Source organism: Mus pahari, chromosome 3, assembly GCF_900095145.1.
Source record: "Mus pahari chromosome 3, PAHARI_EIJ_v1.1, whole genome shotgun sequence".
Taxonomy (NCBI): domain Eukaryota; kingdom Metazoa; phylum Chordata; class Mammalia; order Rodentia; family Muridae; genus Mus; species Mus pahari.
This window is the reverse complement of record NC_034592.1, coordinates 111,946,955-111,959,454: the sequence shown is the minus strand read 5'-3', so window position 1 is coordinate 111,959,454 and position 12,500 is coordinate 111,946,955. Positions and strand designations below refer to the sequence as shown.

Genomic DNA, 12,500 nt, shown 5'->3' with positions numbered 1-12,500 from the left:
CAGTCGACACACCCCGCCCCACTCACTGTGTTCAGGAATGATGATAGTCACTGGCTCACTGAAGGGCCCAATGCCCCCTTTAGTCATGGCCGCGATTCTCACGGTGCAGGTGGCATTGTGAATTTGGACAGGAATCTGAGCCCAGCTGCCATTCTGGCTGACTTCTTCAGAAAGCTCTTTCTGGAAATAGAGAAGATAAAAGGAAACGAAACACTGAGACATGGTGGGAGGTGGCTCACTAGACAGCTACCCACATTGCCCACAGTTCCCTCTGAGGGAAGCCACCTATTCTCCATGCACAGAGGTCATGTTTCCACAAAGTTCCTTCTTCACAAGGCCATTGCCAGTAACTCTACAGGGTGCATCATGGGGTTGGGGGTGGGGGTGGTTGCATTTTCAGTTCTTGGGAAACTAAGATCCTAAACGTATAGCACTTATAGTTAATTCCAGAAACTTCTGGAACAGAGGGAACATGTAGTGGATGCTTCTACATCAGTGGTTCTCAATCTTCCTAATGCTGTAACCCTTTAATACAGTTTCTCATGCTGTGGTGACCCCTAACCATTAAATTATTTCATGGCTACGTCATAACTATAACTTTGCTCTTGTTATGAATCATAATATAAATATCTGAGATGCAGGATATCTGAGATGCAACTCCCCAAAAGCAGTTATGACTCACGGGTTGAGACCCACGGTTTTAGATGTTACGAGCAGGACTGGACTCTTGAGAGCCCATGTGCACAATGCCACAGACTCACACTGTTCCTTGGCACTATGTACCTGTCAAGCACCCTTGGTTTATAGCCCAGCTTTTCTTCTCTGAAGTACTGGGGATTCTGATTGAACGCTCTGTGTAGATAGAGGGGGAAATGAGAGCACTTTGCCACTTATGCTTGAAAAACGGACAATTTGGGTGATTTAAAAAAAATTTTTTTTAGATTTGTTAATGTTATGTGCACGAGTGTTTTGCCTGTCTGTGCGCCACAGGCATGCCTGCACTGTGGATGCCAGAAGAGAGTGTTGGATCCCTGGAACAGTTGTGAGACACTATGTGGGTGCTGGGAATTGAACCTGGGTTCTCTGGAAGAGCAGTCAGTGCCCTTAACTGCTCAGACATCTCTCCAGCCTCAATCTGTGTAGTTTTGGGGGCCTGGGTTTACTTTTACTGCTGGTGTTTTAAAGCCGTTGCCATTCAACGGGGAGCCATTCAGACCCAGGCAGAGAGGTAACTGCAATGCACAGTGACATATTCCTCACTCGGGCTTTCCAGACCTGCACGGTCACACGGTCACTGTGCTCTCTCTTGTGGGAAAAGTAGGCGGGCCTGGATTTTTTTACTTTTGTTACTTTTTTCAGATCATATTATGATTACATTTCTGCCTTCCCTTTCCTCCCTCTAAAGTCTCCTATATATCCCTCATTGGTTGTCTTCAAATAGAATTATGTATATATTATGTCAACTTTGGCATATACATATATACATATATAGGTTTTCAGGGCATATATATATATATATATATATATATATATATATATATATATAGGTTTTCAGGGCCAAAGTTGACAGCAATAGACATGACAAAGTGAATGGGAAAAGCAGATGAGGCTCTGCCCTACACAAAGAACTTTACACACATAATGAATGCTGAGAATGGGAGAAACACCGATTGGTAATCCAAAACGGGCCCAGCTGTTTGAGTTGACGATTGTGGCGCTGTCAGTCTGAAATGAGGCTCTGAAAACCTGTCTTCATCTCTGAATGGTGGAACTTTGACTTCAGACAGAAATCACAGGTCATGTGGGGCACAGGTACCACAGGCCATCTCTGGACTGGAGGTGGAGTTGGTGGTAACTTCATCTTGGGTTCACTAGGTCTCAATCCAGTTAATTCTAGAAATGGTGCAAGTCAGAGCTAGCTCAGCCTCATGGACTGTGTAAGGCGTGGCCTGCTGTTGTGTACTGTAATGCAAAACTGTACCTGAAGGTACAGGTCAGAGAATTCTCACACTTACTAGGTTTTGTTGTGCAAATCTTGTTCCTTAATTTAAAACTACTGGTTAAATAAAAATGGCTACAACCAATTACTGGAAGGATTAGATGTAGGTGGGTTTTGAGGAGTTACCTGGTGGGGGGTGGCAAAGAGGTGGAGGAGGAGGAAGGGGAGGAGGAGGAAGGGGAGGAGGAGGAGAAGGAGGAAGAAGAGGAGGAGGAAGAGGAAGAGGAGGAAGAAGAGGAGGAGGAGGAGGAGGAGGAAGAGGAGGAGGAGGAGGAGGAAGGACAGGGTGAGAGGAGGAAGCCACCAAGAGAGGAGGTGAACCCTGAGCACATGATCAGGAGAAACAGAAAGTATTTGGGGTACAGGCAAGCCAGTGGTTAGAACAGTAGATTAGGGGTTACCCCCAGTAATTGTCAAGCTAAATAAAATAACCACAGACTGAGTCTCACTCATGTCTAAGCTAGAGGGGGATAAGTACTGGTTCAACTACAGGCCAGTCATTCATAACTGAGGCCTTCCAGTTTGGCCTTCTGGCCTTCTGGAGCTGCTTTCAAATCTAAACTGGAAGTGACCTTTAGTCAAAGGAGGGAAAGAAAGAAAAGGGGGTGGGGATACTCTGCCCCCCCTCCCTTCTGCCCCGAGCTCTGAGCTCACGATATTTGCCAAATATTTCGGTTGTTGTTAAACAAATGAGAAGTTAGTCATGGTGGGGTTGCATATCCTGGGCTGATCCTTTTTAGAAAGAAAGTGTTTTATTTTGATAGCGGCTTAGTTTGTAATTGTGCATTTAATTTGGGGGTAGATGGTACTGAAAATCATCAGGTAGTGTAACTCCACGGTGCACACCCCAGCCACACCCAGAGCGAGTCTCAGAGCCCTGGAGTGACTCGGGCTTCTCACTGACAAAAAGTATACAGCATAGCGCTCAGCCTGATCACCCATGAAAGCATCGGACTAATGCTAAATAGGCGCCTGGGCCTACTTCTGGCTATACACTGTTCTTTCCTCCAAGGATACAAAGGCCATACGTCATTTAAAAGAGAAATTACCTATAAGTTAAAAGAAAACACCGACTAGAAAAAAAATGACATGCTTAGATCAATATAAATCCTAACAGAAATGAATTTTGGAGGGTGTGTGGTGAGGGAGGAGAATAAATGTAACAGTTCATTTGTCCCTTGGGATCTGTACAGGGTCGATGCCCCAAGCAAGAATGGCTGGGTGCATGCTCAGTAGTGGGCACAGGCTTAGCGGAAGTGACGCTCTGGGTGGGTTTCCATCCTCAGTGTGCAGACAGACACAGTATTCACATCACCTCCCCCACTCCCTCTCAAATTCATACACAAACATACAAATACAATCTGCTGCACCCATGCAGTATAGCTCATATGTGTATTTATTTAAGGCTGGTCACCCAGGATTGGATCACCTATCAGGGACCCTCCCTGGAGAAAACTAATTCTCCCTCTCTCAGCTGCTATTAATTGCTTGTAGCTCTTCATCTAAGTGTGGGGCCTTGTGAGATTTCCCCAACTCATGGTGGCACGTGTAAATCCTTTAATAACTTGTAATAACTGGTATCAACAGCCCCTGTATTAGTTACTTTGTTTTTAACAATATGGCTATATAGTATTGCTAGTGTCGTTAGACTGGGGACTAATGACTGGAATCTTTTATAATTTTTTTTTGTCCTATGGATCAATCCCAGGATCTTGTGCATGATGAACATGTTTTTCTAGCACCAAATATATTCCTGGCCTCAAGAAAACAAAACAAACTCAAGGCTGGTGGTACGCACATATAATCTCAGCAAGGGGAAGGCAGAGGCTGGAGGGATGCTAACGTTTCCAGGCCAGCCAGGGCCACCTAGTAAGGTCCTGTCTCAAAGAAAAAACAAACAGTGAGGGAGAGTCTCGCTATTTAGACCTGGCTGACTGAACACTCACTATGTAGACCAGGCTGGACTTAAACTGACCAAAGTTTTCATAACCAAAGCTCCTCAGTGCTAACAGTACATTCCAGCCACACACCTGGCTAGGAGAACAGAATGCTTACTAAGAGGCGTGCTTTATTTTCTGAACAGTTTCAATCTGTGATTAATTGACTCCACAGATGTGCAAATCACAGATATGGAAGACCCACTATGGCTACAATGCTACTTACCTGGGGCCTATAACTGATTATGAAAAAGCAGTGGAATTATTTTCATTTCCCAAGAGGAGTTAACATAGACAAAGAGCTAACCTGGGTAAAGTGCATGGAACAGGGTCTAGCCTGGCAAATGTGACACTGTATATAACTGTCATTGCTCTGGCTCTCAAAGGATAACAATGTTGCCATGGCAACAGGTAGCCGTCTGGAAACAGGTCATTGATTATCCCATTTTAGGGGTGGAAGTATGTATGCATCACTAACATGATGATCAGAAAGCTATCTGGTAGACATTTTCGAGCAGATTTAACAGTTTTCTCTATACATACCCCTAAATGGTAGTTTAAAAATGTAGTTTAAAAAGCATTCATACCTTAAAAGCTGGGTATCATGGTGGATATCTGTAATCCCAGCTACTCAGAAAACTCAAGTGAGAAAGTATAATAACATGGCAAAAGCCTCATCTTTTTTTTTAAATCTCATGTTTAAAAAACAAACAAACAAACAAAACAAAAATGAACGTAGGGCTGAGGAGATGGGTCAGCAGTTAGGAGCATTTGCTGCTCTGCTAGAGGACTGGAGTTTGGTTCCCAGCGGCCATAATGGGTGTCTCACGTCAGTATTCTCTTTGACTTCCTCAAGTGCCCACACACAAGGCACACATTTCCACAGATGTGCACCCACACACATTCTTAAAAACAAGACACCTCAAAACATGAATACAACAGCGTGGTAGCTCGTGCCTGTAATCCCAACACGCAGGGAGCAGAAGCAAGAACTCTGTAAATTTGAACCCAGCTTGGTCTACCCAGTGAACTCCAGGTCAGCCAGGGAAACACAGGGAAACAATACTAAGGAAAAAAAACCAAAGGATGTAATGTAGTCTTGTTGTTTGGATGTGCTCACACCCATAATCTCGAGTCCTTTTAATTCTGAGTTTGGACACTGTGAAATCTGCTTAAGACTGGATCACTAAGTATCCACCATATGTGTCCAGTCTTAGGGTTGTCAGAATGCAGAGCAGAACCATTTCCCAGCATGCAATGGTCTATCCATGAAATGTGTGCCATGGGCCAACTGCATATTTCTCGTTTAGTGAGCTTTCATTGCTCATAAACATAAGGACTTTGAAAATCTAACATTTTATTTCAGGAAGTGAAATCTACTTCATATGGCTTTTAAACGCACTTTCCTATTATTATTATTTGGTTTTTCGAGACAGGGTTTCTCTGTATAGCCCTGGCTGTCCTGGAACTCACTTTGTAGGCCAGGCTGGCCTCGAACTCAAAAATCCGCCTGCCTCTGCCTCCTGAGTGCTGGGATTAAAGGCGTGTGCCACCACGCCTGGCTCTCCCATAATTATTTTTAAAAGTGACATTATACTCTTTTGGGGGGGGCAAGAAAGTAACAGTACAACTTTGGAAAGAATTTTTTTCCTCATGGGTGTGGCTTGGGGTTAGATAGGGCAACTGTGGTATTTTGTTTTAATTATTATCAAATGACTTTAACATCACTAAATATTGTATAAGCATTACACCCTGTAACTGATAACTGCATCTAAGAACATGGCTTATTTCCAGCTCCAAAGAGCAATGACTTCAGTGAGGAAAGAAGTATAACATAAAAACGTGTCACATGAAGTAGCAAAGGTCACTTGTTAAAGGTGCTCAGCTTCATAGGCACTGAGGATAAACTCATGCATACCTTCCTATCATCACTTCTACTGAGGATCCACACCGTGGAGCTGAGTGTGAGAGAGCCAAAGGCTGCTGGGAAGCAGCAGAGTGTTCTGAGAAAGTGCTGGCTTTACAGACAGCCAGGCCTGCGCTCTCATCCCCAGCCTCCAGGCCTGTGCTCTCATCCCCAGGCTCCAGGTCTGGGCTCTGGGTGAGTCACTCAACACCTCTAAGCTTGTTCCCTTGGGTGGAAATGGAGGTGTCCGTCTTTTTCATAGTATGTAGGAGTTAAACAAGTTCCCTACAGAGAACAGTGAGCAGTCTGGCAAATCAATCAATCAAGCAAGCAAGCAATCAATGGTGGTTCTTAGATTGTGTTCATCAAGGTGATGTGCTTCTGGTCTCCCTCCCCTGAGGCTGAGGGCCTCCTTCAGCACCAGTCTCATGGTGACATGCAAGCCTTAGAGCATTGGAAGAAATTAAACTGTCTAGCTTCCCAATGCAGTGACCCATTCAGAGATTACCTTCAGAGTGAGCTTCTCCTCTCATCAAATCAAACCAGCCTTGATTGAACCCTGGCCCATATCAAGAGAATCTTATCTATTTCTCAGGGCGGGGGGCGGGGGGGAGGGGGAGGAAGAGTCAGAGAGCTGGGGTCACGTCAACATGCAGACACGTCTCCACGTCTCTGCTGCTCTCATGGCCACTGTGAACTCAGGAGGGGGCAGAGGTCTACATCCAAGGGAATGCTAGGTGTGCTCCAACTTCCCTGTGATGTTGAAGAAGTTGGTTCCACATAGTATGTGTATGTGGTGTGTGTGGTTTAGAAGTTAGTTCTGGGGATCAAACCTGGGTCCTGGTACATGGTAGGCAAGCACTCGACCCCAGCCCAGTCACATTGTTTCAAGACCATGACAATCTGTGTTGAGACTCCCATCTGATCTAAAATCGCTACCCACAGCAATCACAGCTTAAGCTAGCATCAGAGCTAATACTCCCCAAACAATGAGCTCCACAAAGTCCACACATGTGAAAATGAGCCCCTGCCTAATGTTTGGGTAACTCGGGGCCAAGGTTTATTTATTCTAGAATATTGAAGAGCCTTGAGCTTTGCTAGATCACACAGTAGGTCTTTAAGAAAGAGGTACGTCATATAATACTTTACGATCTTATTTGCCCTTGTTTTCATGGAAGGTTCACTGATACTTTATGAGAATGGTATAGGGTAGAAAACTTGAATCTACATTTGTCAAAGGCTGTCCCATTCAGAAGAACATTCTCTCCTGCTGGTTTAGATGGTGTTGCAGGTACCACACATTGGGCCCAAAGCATGACAGATGTCTCCAAGGAAAGGGAAAGAACCTGTGTTCAGACAGTGCACAGATGAACAGGACTATAGCTTGAACAAGAACACACGGGCATTTGTGCCTCAGTTTTGGACTTTGAGCTCTGATTTGGAAGGTGAGGGACATCAAGAAAAATAAGGCAAAAAGGGTAAAAGTCCTCACTGAGGCAAAGGAAATATCCAAGCAGCAAAGACGAGAAGTCCTTTGTCTAACCTCCCGCACTGCTCTTGGTGCACGGGTCGAGATTCTGAAGGATATTCCGGGAACCCAGCACACAGCCGAGCATTGCTGGTGTCCCGTGTAGCAGGCCCGTGGGCCAGCATCATTCACAACATTTCTATCATTACCGGCCTTCACGACAGAAGGGTGGCTTTCACCCATGCCAGAAGCTGAAGGGATGGTCAGGCACTGGTTGGCTTTTAGAGTACCCAGATGTCTGCCATTGGCAGTCACTGGTTGCTGCCAATAAAGAAACATGAAATTCCCACTTTTCTGACATAGTGATATGAAACATGAAATTCCCACTTTTCTGACACAGTGATATGAAACATGAAATTCCCACTTTTCTGACATAGTGATATAATGGTCACTAAAACAAATCACCCAGAAGCCTCTTCCAAGAAAGTTCTGAAATTACCCAAACCCTATTTATCACAGCCATCAGTCAGAGATGGCAGAAGTGTCCAACTTCCTGACTTACATAAGAAGAAGTAGCTAAAAGTGCAAGTGAAAGTATAATGTACAAAGTATAGAAGTGTAGAGGAAAATATAACTGTCTCAGCTATGGCCTTATGAGATGAAGAGGGTCCTAAAAATGAAGTAATATATGCCAGGTCACTGTAAGCATCATTTCAGCCTGGTGGGGGTAGGATGGGAGGTCCAGGCCTTCTTCAGGACCCCCTCTTTGCCTCTAGGTTCAGATCAGGAGACAAAACCTTAATTGCAGCAGGGAATGTTCTCAAAGTAACGTGACCAACTCCGCCTGTTATTGTCACGAGGCACAAAGTACAGAGTGGGCGCAATGCAAATGACCTCATGACCAGAAGACTTGACCTCTGCAAGGAGGTAAGATACTGAAAGGTCACAGCCTGAACTGTGCCTATATTGTTCTCACTGTGGAGGGAACAGTCCAAAGGGCAATGAGAGTGGAGGCTGAGGCTGGGGGGGAGTGGCCGTCCTTAGGCTCTTGGGCCACTGTCATTCATAACGGCTTCTCCAAGGCTGTTCAAGTACACAGCTCAAGAAGTCCCCTTTAGGAAAGAGGCTTTCACCCCAACCACAAGGAACCGCTCTTTAAACACACTGGTTTGCTTTGGAGCACAGTGGGTCTGCTAGTATCATCTGCCAACAGAGAAAGATGAAATCCCTACTGAACTGGACAATTACCAAACCTTTCTGACTTACACTAAGCACTTACCACTGTGAAACTGTTACACCGTATGCACCAGCTACTCCCCTAATTCAGTCCAAGCATAAAGATGCTTAACTTTGAGACAGTGTGAAAAATGTCTTGGGACAAGACTAGGGAATGAGAGGCTTCCCATGTCAGATTGCTAAAGATACTTGGTTATCATTCACATGATGTAGAATGTGGATGTCTAAACCTGAGTATTTTTCTTCTATCACATCACCTACTCTTTTGCTTCCAACAGCCTGTTCTTTTGTTGTTGTTGTTGTTGTTGTTGTTTTTTAAGATTTATTTATTATATTTAAGTACACTGTAGCTGTCTTCAGACACTTCAGAAGAGGGAGTCAGCTCTTGTTACAGATGGTTATGAGCCACCATGTGGTTGCTGGGATTTGAACTCCGGACCTTCAGAAGAGCAGTCGGGTGCTCTTACCCACTAAGTCATCTCACCAGCCCTCTTTTTTTTTTTTTGAGACAGGGTTTCTCTGTGTAACCCTAGCTGTCCTGGCACTAACTCTGTAGACCAGGCTGGCCTCGAACTCAGAAATTCACCTGCCTCTGCCTACCAAGTGCTGGGGCCTGTTTTCTTATAGGAAGGAAAAGAAAGAGAACAAACCCTAATTGTCCTTTTGGAACAAAGCAATTTTTATAAACACTGGGTGGTATGAAGTTGGAAATGACAGCTTGGACCAGAGCTGTAGCTATTCACTTGCTTATCCTGTCCCTCTCTCTTGCCAAAAACTTCTGTGATGTCCCAGATACATGTGATAAAGAGGCTAAACATGGGATCTAACCAGAAAGGTTAGATGTAGGAGGGATATGATAACCCAAGAGGAATATTTTCCATGACCACAATAAAGGAAGGTAAAAAAGAATCAGTGACACCAGCATATCTGCCTTCTCTGGTCTGATTCCTGTTGCTATGATAAACATGGTGGCCAAAATCAACTTGAGAAGAGGAAAGGATTTATTTTGGTTTATACTTGCAGGTCACAAGCCATTATTGAGGGAAGTCAGGGGAGGAACTGAAGCAGAAACCATGGAGGAGGATGCTCAGTGATTTGTTCACTGGTTTATGTTCATGTAGTTTTCTCATACAGCCTAGGGATAGTGCTGCCCACAGTGGGCTGGGCCCTTCCACAAATAGAAACTTGCTGAATCTTCTCCTCTGGAGGCTGCTTACTCTGCCATTCTCTATTAAGGCTAAGAATGTGCCATGACGATCTTCTTCAGAAAAGAATCTTCAGAAGTTTTCCCGAGGCTATCAATAGCCAGGATGTAACTATTGACCATAACCTACAATCACTAGATAGTCCACAGTACTCTTCCTATAACAGCCTAAATTCCCTAAAGACAAGACATGATAACACAGATACTCGTTAAGTATCTATTTGCTAATAAATTAATGAAAGGTAAAGGAGGTACTGAGAAAAGCCCTTGAAAGACTCCATGGAATGTTCCAGCTTTTTAGTCATCTCTAATTTTTACTACATTGCTTGTGTGCCATTTAAAGGTGCCTTGCCTTGCTCAATCATAACAAGTTTCACAAAATGAAAGTTTCTGAAGCAAAATGCAATCGGCAAGTCAAAAGAAAATGACTAAGTGTGCTTTTAGGGTGTAGACTTACGGAAGTCCCTGTGCTCTCCCACACGTGAGATATCCGGTAGCCCACCAGTTCCCCATCCTGACGCTTAATTGGAGGCTTTGTCCATCTGATATCCAGGATATTATTAGATTCGTTCAGAAACACAGTGATGTTTAAAGGTGCTACTGATGGAGCTACAAAAGAAAGAGAGAAAGATTAAGAGCCACAAAGAAAATAACATACAGTTTCATTTCCTTCTTGGTTATCCAGTGTTTGGGTTTCACATATTTTATAAAAGACCCAGACTAATGGTAAACTCCTATCCTCTTTGCAATGAGGGACCATTGAGAGCGGGGTGGTGGCACAAGCCTTTAATCCAGTAGTTCTAGCATCCCTGGGAGGCCACAAAAGGAGCATCACAAGTCCCAGGCCAGTGCGGGCAACTTAGTGACTCTGTCTCAAAAAAAAAAAAATATGTATTAAGGGGGTGGGGTGGGGGTGGGATATAGTTCATCGGTAGAGTGCAATGCCTAGCAGGTTCAAACTTTAATCTCCAGTTCAGAGGAAAACAAAAACAAAAAATTCCACAGGAAGAGGGTAGCAGGCAACATCGCTCGCCCAAAGAGGTAGGAGGGTCTCTGTGAATTTGATGCCAGCCTGGTCTACAAAGCAAGTACCAGGACAGTCAGAACTACACAGAGAAACCCTGTCTTGAAAAACAAAACAGAAAAGTACCATTGAAAAACCACATGAGTTTTGTGTACATGTTTTATGTGGTATTGGGGGGTTAAACACAGCTTTGCATATGTGGGCAAGCACCCTACCAAGTAAACTACATACCTGATCTCATGTAACTTTTTTACAAGAACAGGTTTTGGGAGGCCAAATCCTCAAGATTCCTTGCTATTTTAATAAATTGTAAACACTGGGGTGTTTATAACTCGGGAAGGAGGAAGCTGGTGCTCACGGGTTCCCCCAGGAGATACCTAGGGCGTTGGAAGTGAACAAAGTTGGATAGAGATAAGCTCGGTGGGTCTGGAATGGGCAGGCAAGGAACGCGGATGCGCTCAGAATGAAGCTGCATTATACAGTCCAGAGGCAGGTTATGCTCCAGACAGCAGGGGCAGTAACGCCACTAGCCGCGAGTCTGAAGTGTTTGTATAGTCATCCTTCAGTATCTCCAGGGGATTCGACAGGCACCAGCATTGCCAGGTGCTCGGATATCTATGCCCTCCTACGTGCGTTAAGTCATCTTTGGATTGTTTATAAACAGCACAGTGCAAATGTTATAAAAGCAACTGTTATTTGCTGGGCGGCAATGGTGCATGCCCTTAATCCCTGCACTTGGAAGGTGGGTTGGGGGTGGGGAGTTGTTGTCAGTCACTGAGTGAACAGAAAGTAAGACAAAGCAAAACATTAATTAATATGTGCAAAGAAAAGGAAACTAGCAAGAAAGTAGTCAATGGGGGGGAAGGGCGCTTTAAATTAGAAATGTGCTTAGCAAAATAATATTTAATAAGGGAATTAGAAAATAAATGAAGTAAATACTCAAGAAGTTGGAATAATAATAATAATAAAGAATATAAGTCTATTTGAGAAAGCAAATCATGAAAGGAATCAAAGAAGTCCCCTAAATGTCCCATACAAACTTCAAGGAAACAAACAAAGCAGAAAATGTTCAAAGGAAAAACAAGTGAGGACTTGGTTTTCTAGATTAAAGAGGCCACTAGATACCCACAGTGACACTTGACACCCACCCTCCATCACAGCCAATCATAGCGCCAGGACAAATGAATTAAAATAATCTAAAAAAAACAAAACAAAACAAAACAAAAAAAAACCCAGACAATGCAGAAAATCTCCCACAGCAACCAAAACAACAAACAACTTGGAAATAACTAATATTTTGAGGTGTGCAAGTTTTCTAACCTAATAGTCTATATTCAGAAAAATGACTAACCAAGGATGAGACAGGGCAAGGGAGCACTGGCAGTCTTCACTCTCCTGGGTGAAGCTACTCCAGAAAGCACTCAGCCCAGGGGGGTGGTTCAGCTCAGTGTATAAGGATGCTCTCCATAACATAACAGGTAAAGTTGCTTTCTTCAAGCCCGATGACCTGAGTCTGACCCTCAAAACCCAGAAAATGGAAGGAGAGAACATCTGACCTCAACACACATGCTGTGGCACAGCCCCTCTGCCACACACACACACACACACACACACACACACACGCACGCACGCACGCACGCACGCACGCACGCACGCACACGCACGCACGCACGCATACGCGCACACGCACGCACGCACGCACACACGCACACACACACACGCACGC

General features: G+C 44.3%; 1 protein-coding gene across 3 annotated transcripts in view; it reads right to left on the bottom strand.

The window, feature by feature from the left end:
- The window catches only part of Mertk (MER proto-oncogene, tyrosine kinase), a 105,473-nt gene that overhangs the window by 29,487 nt on the left and 63,486 nt on the right, over positions 1-12,500 (bottom strand). For all 3 annotated transcript variants that reach the window (XM_021193630.2, XM_029536827.1, XM_029536828.1), the window contains exons 8-9: positions 10,208-10,359; positions 27-180 (exon numbers count right to left, since the gene is read on the bottom strand). In XM_021193630.2, coding sequence (XP_021049289.1) covers positions 27-180; positions 10,208-10,359 — 306 coding nt within the window. The remainder of the gene's footprint in view (positions 1-26; positions 181-10,207; positions 10,360-12,500) is intronic.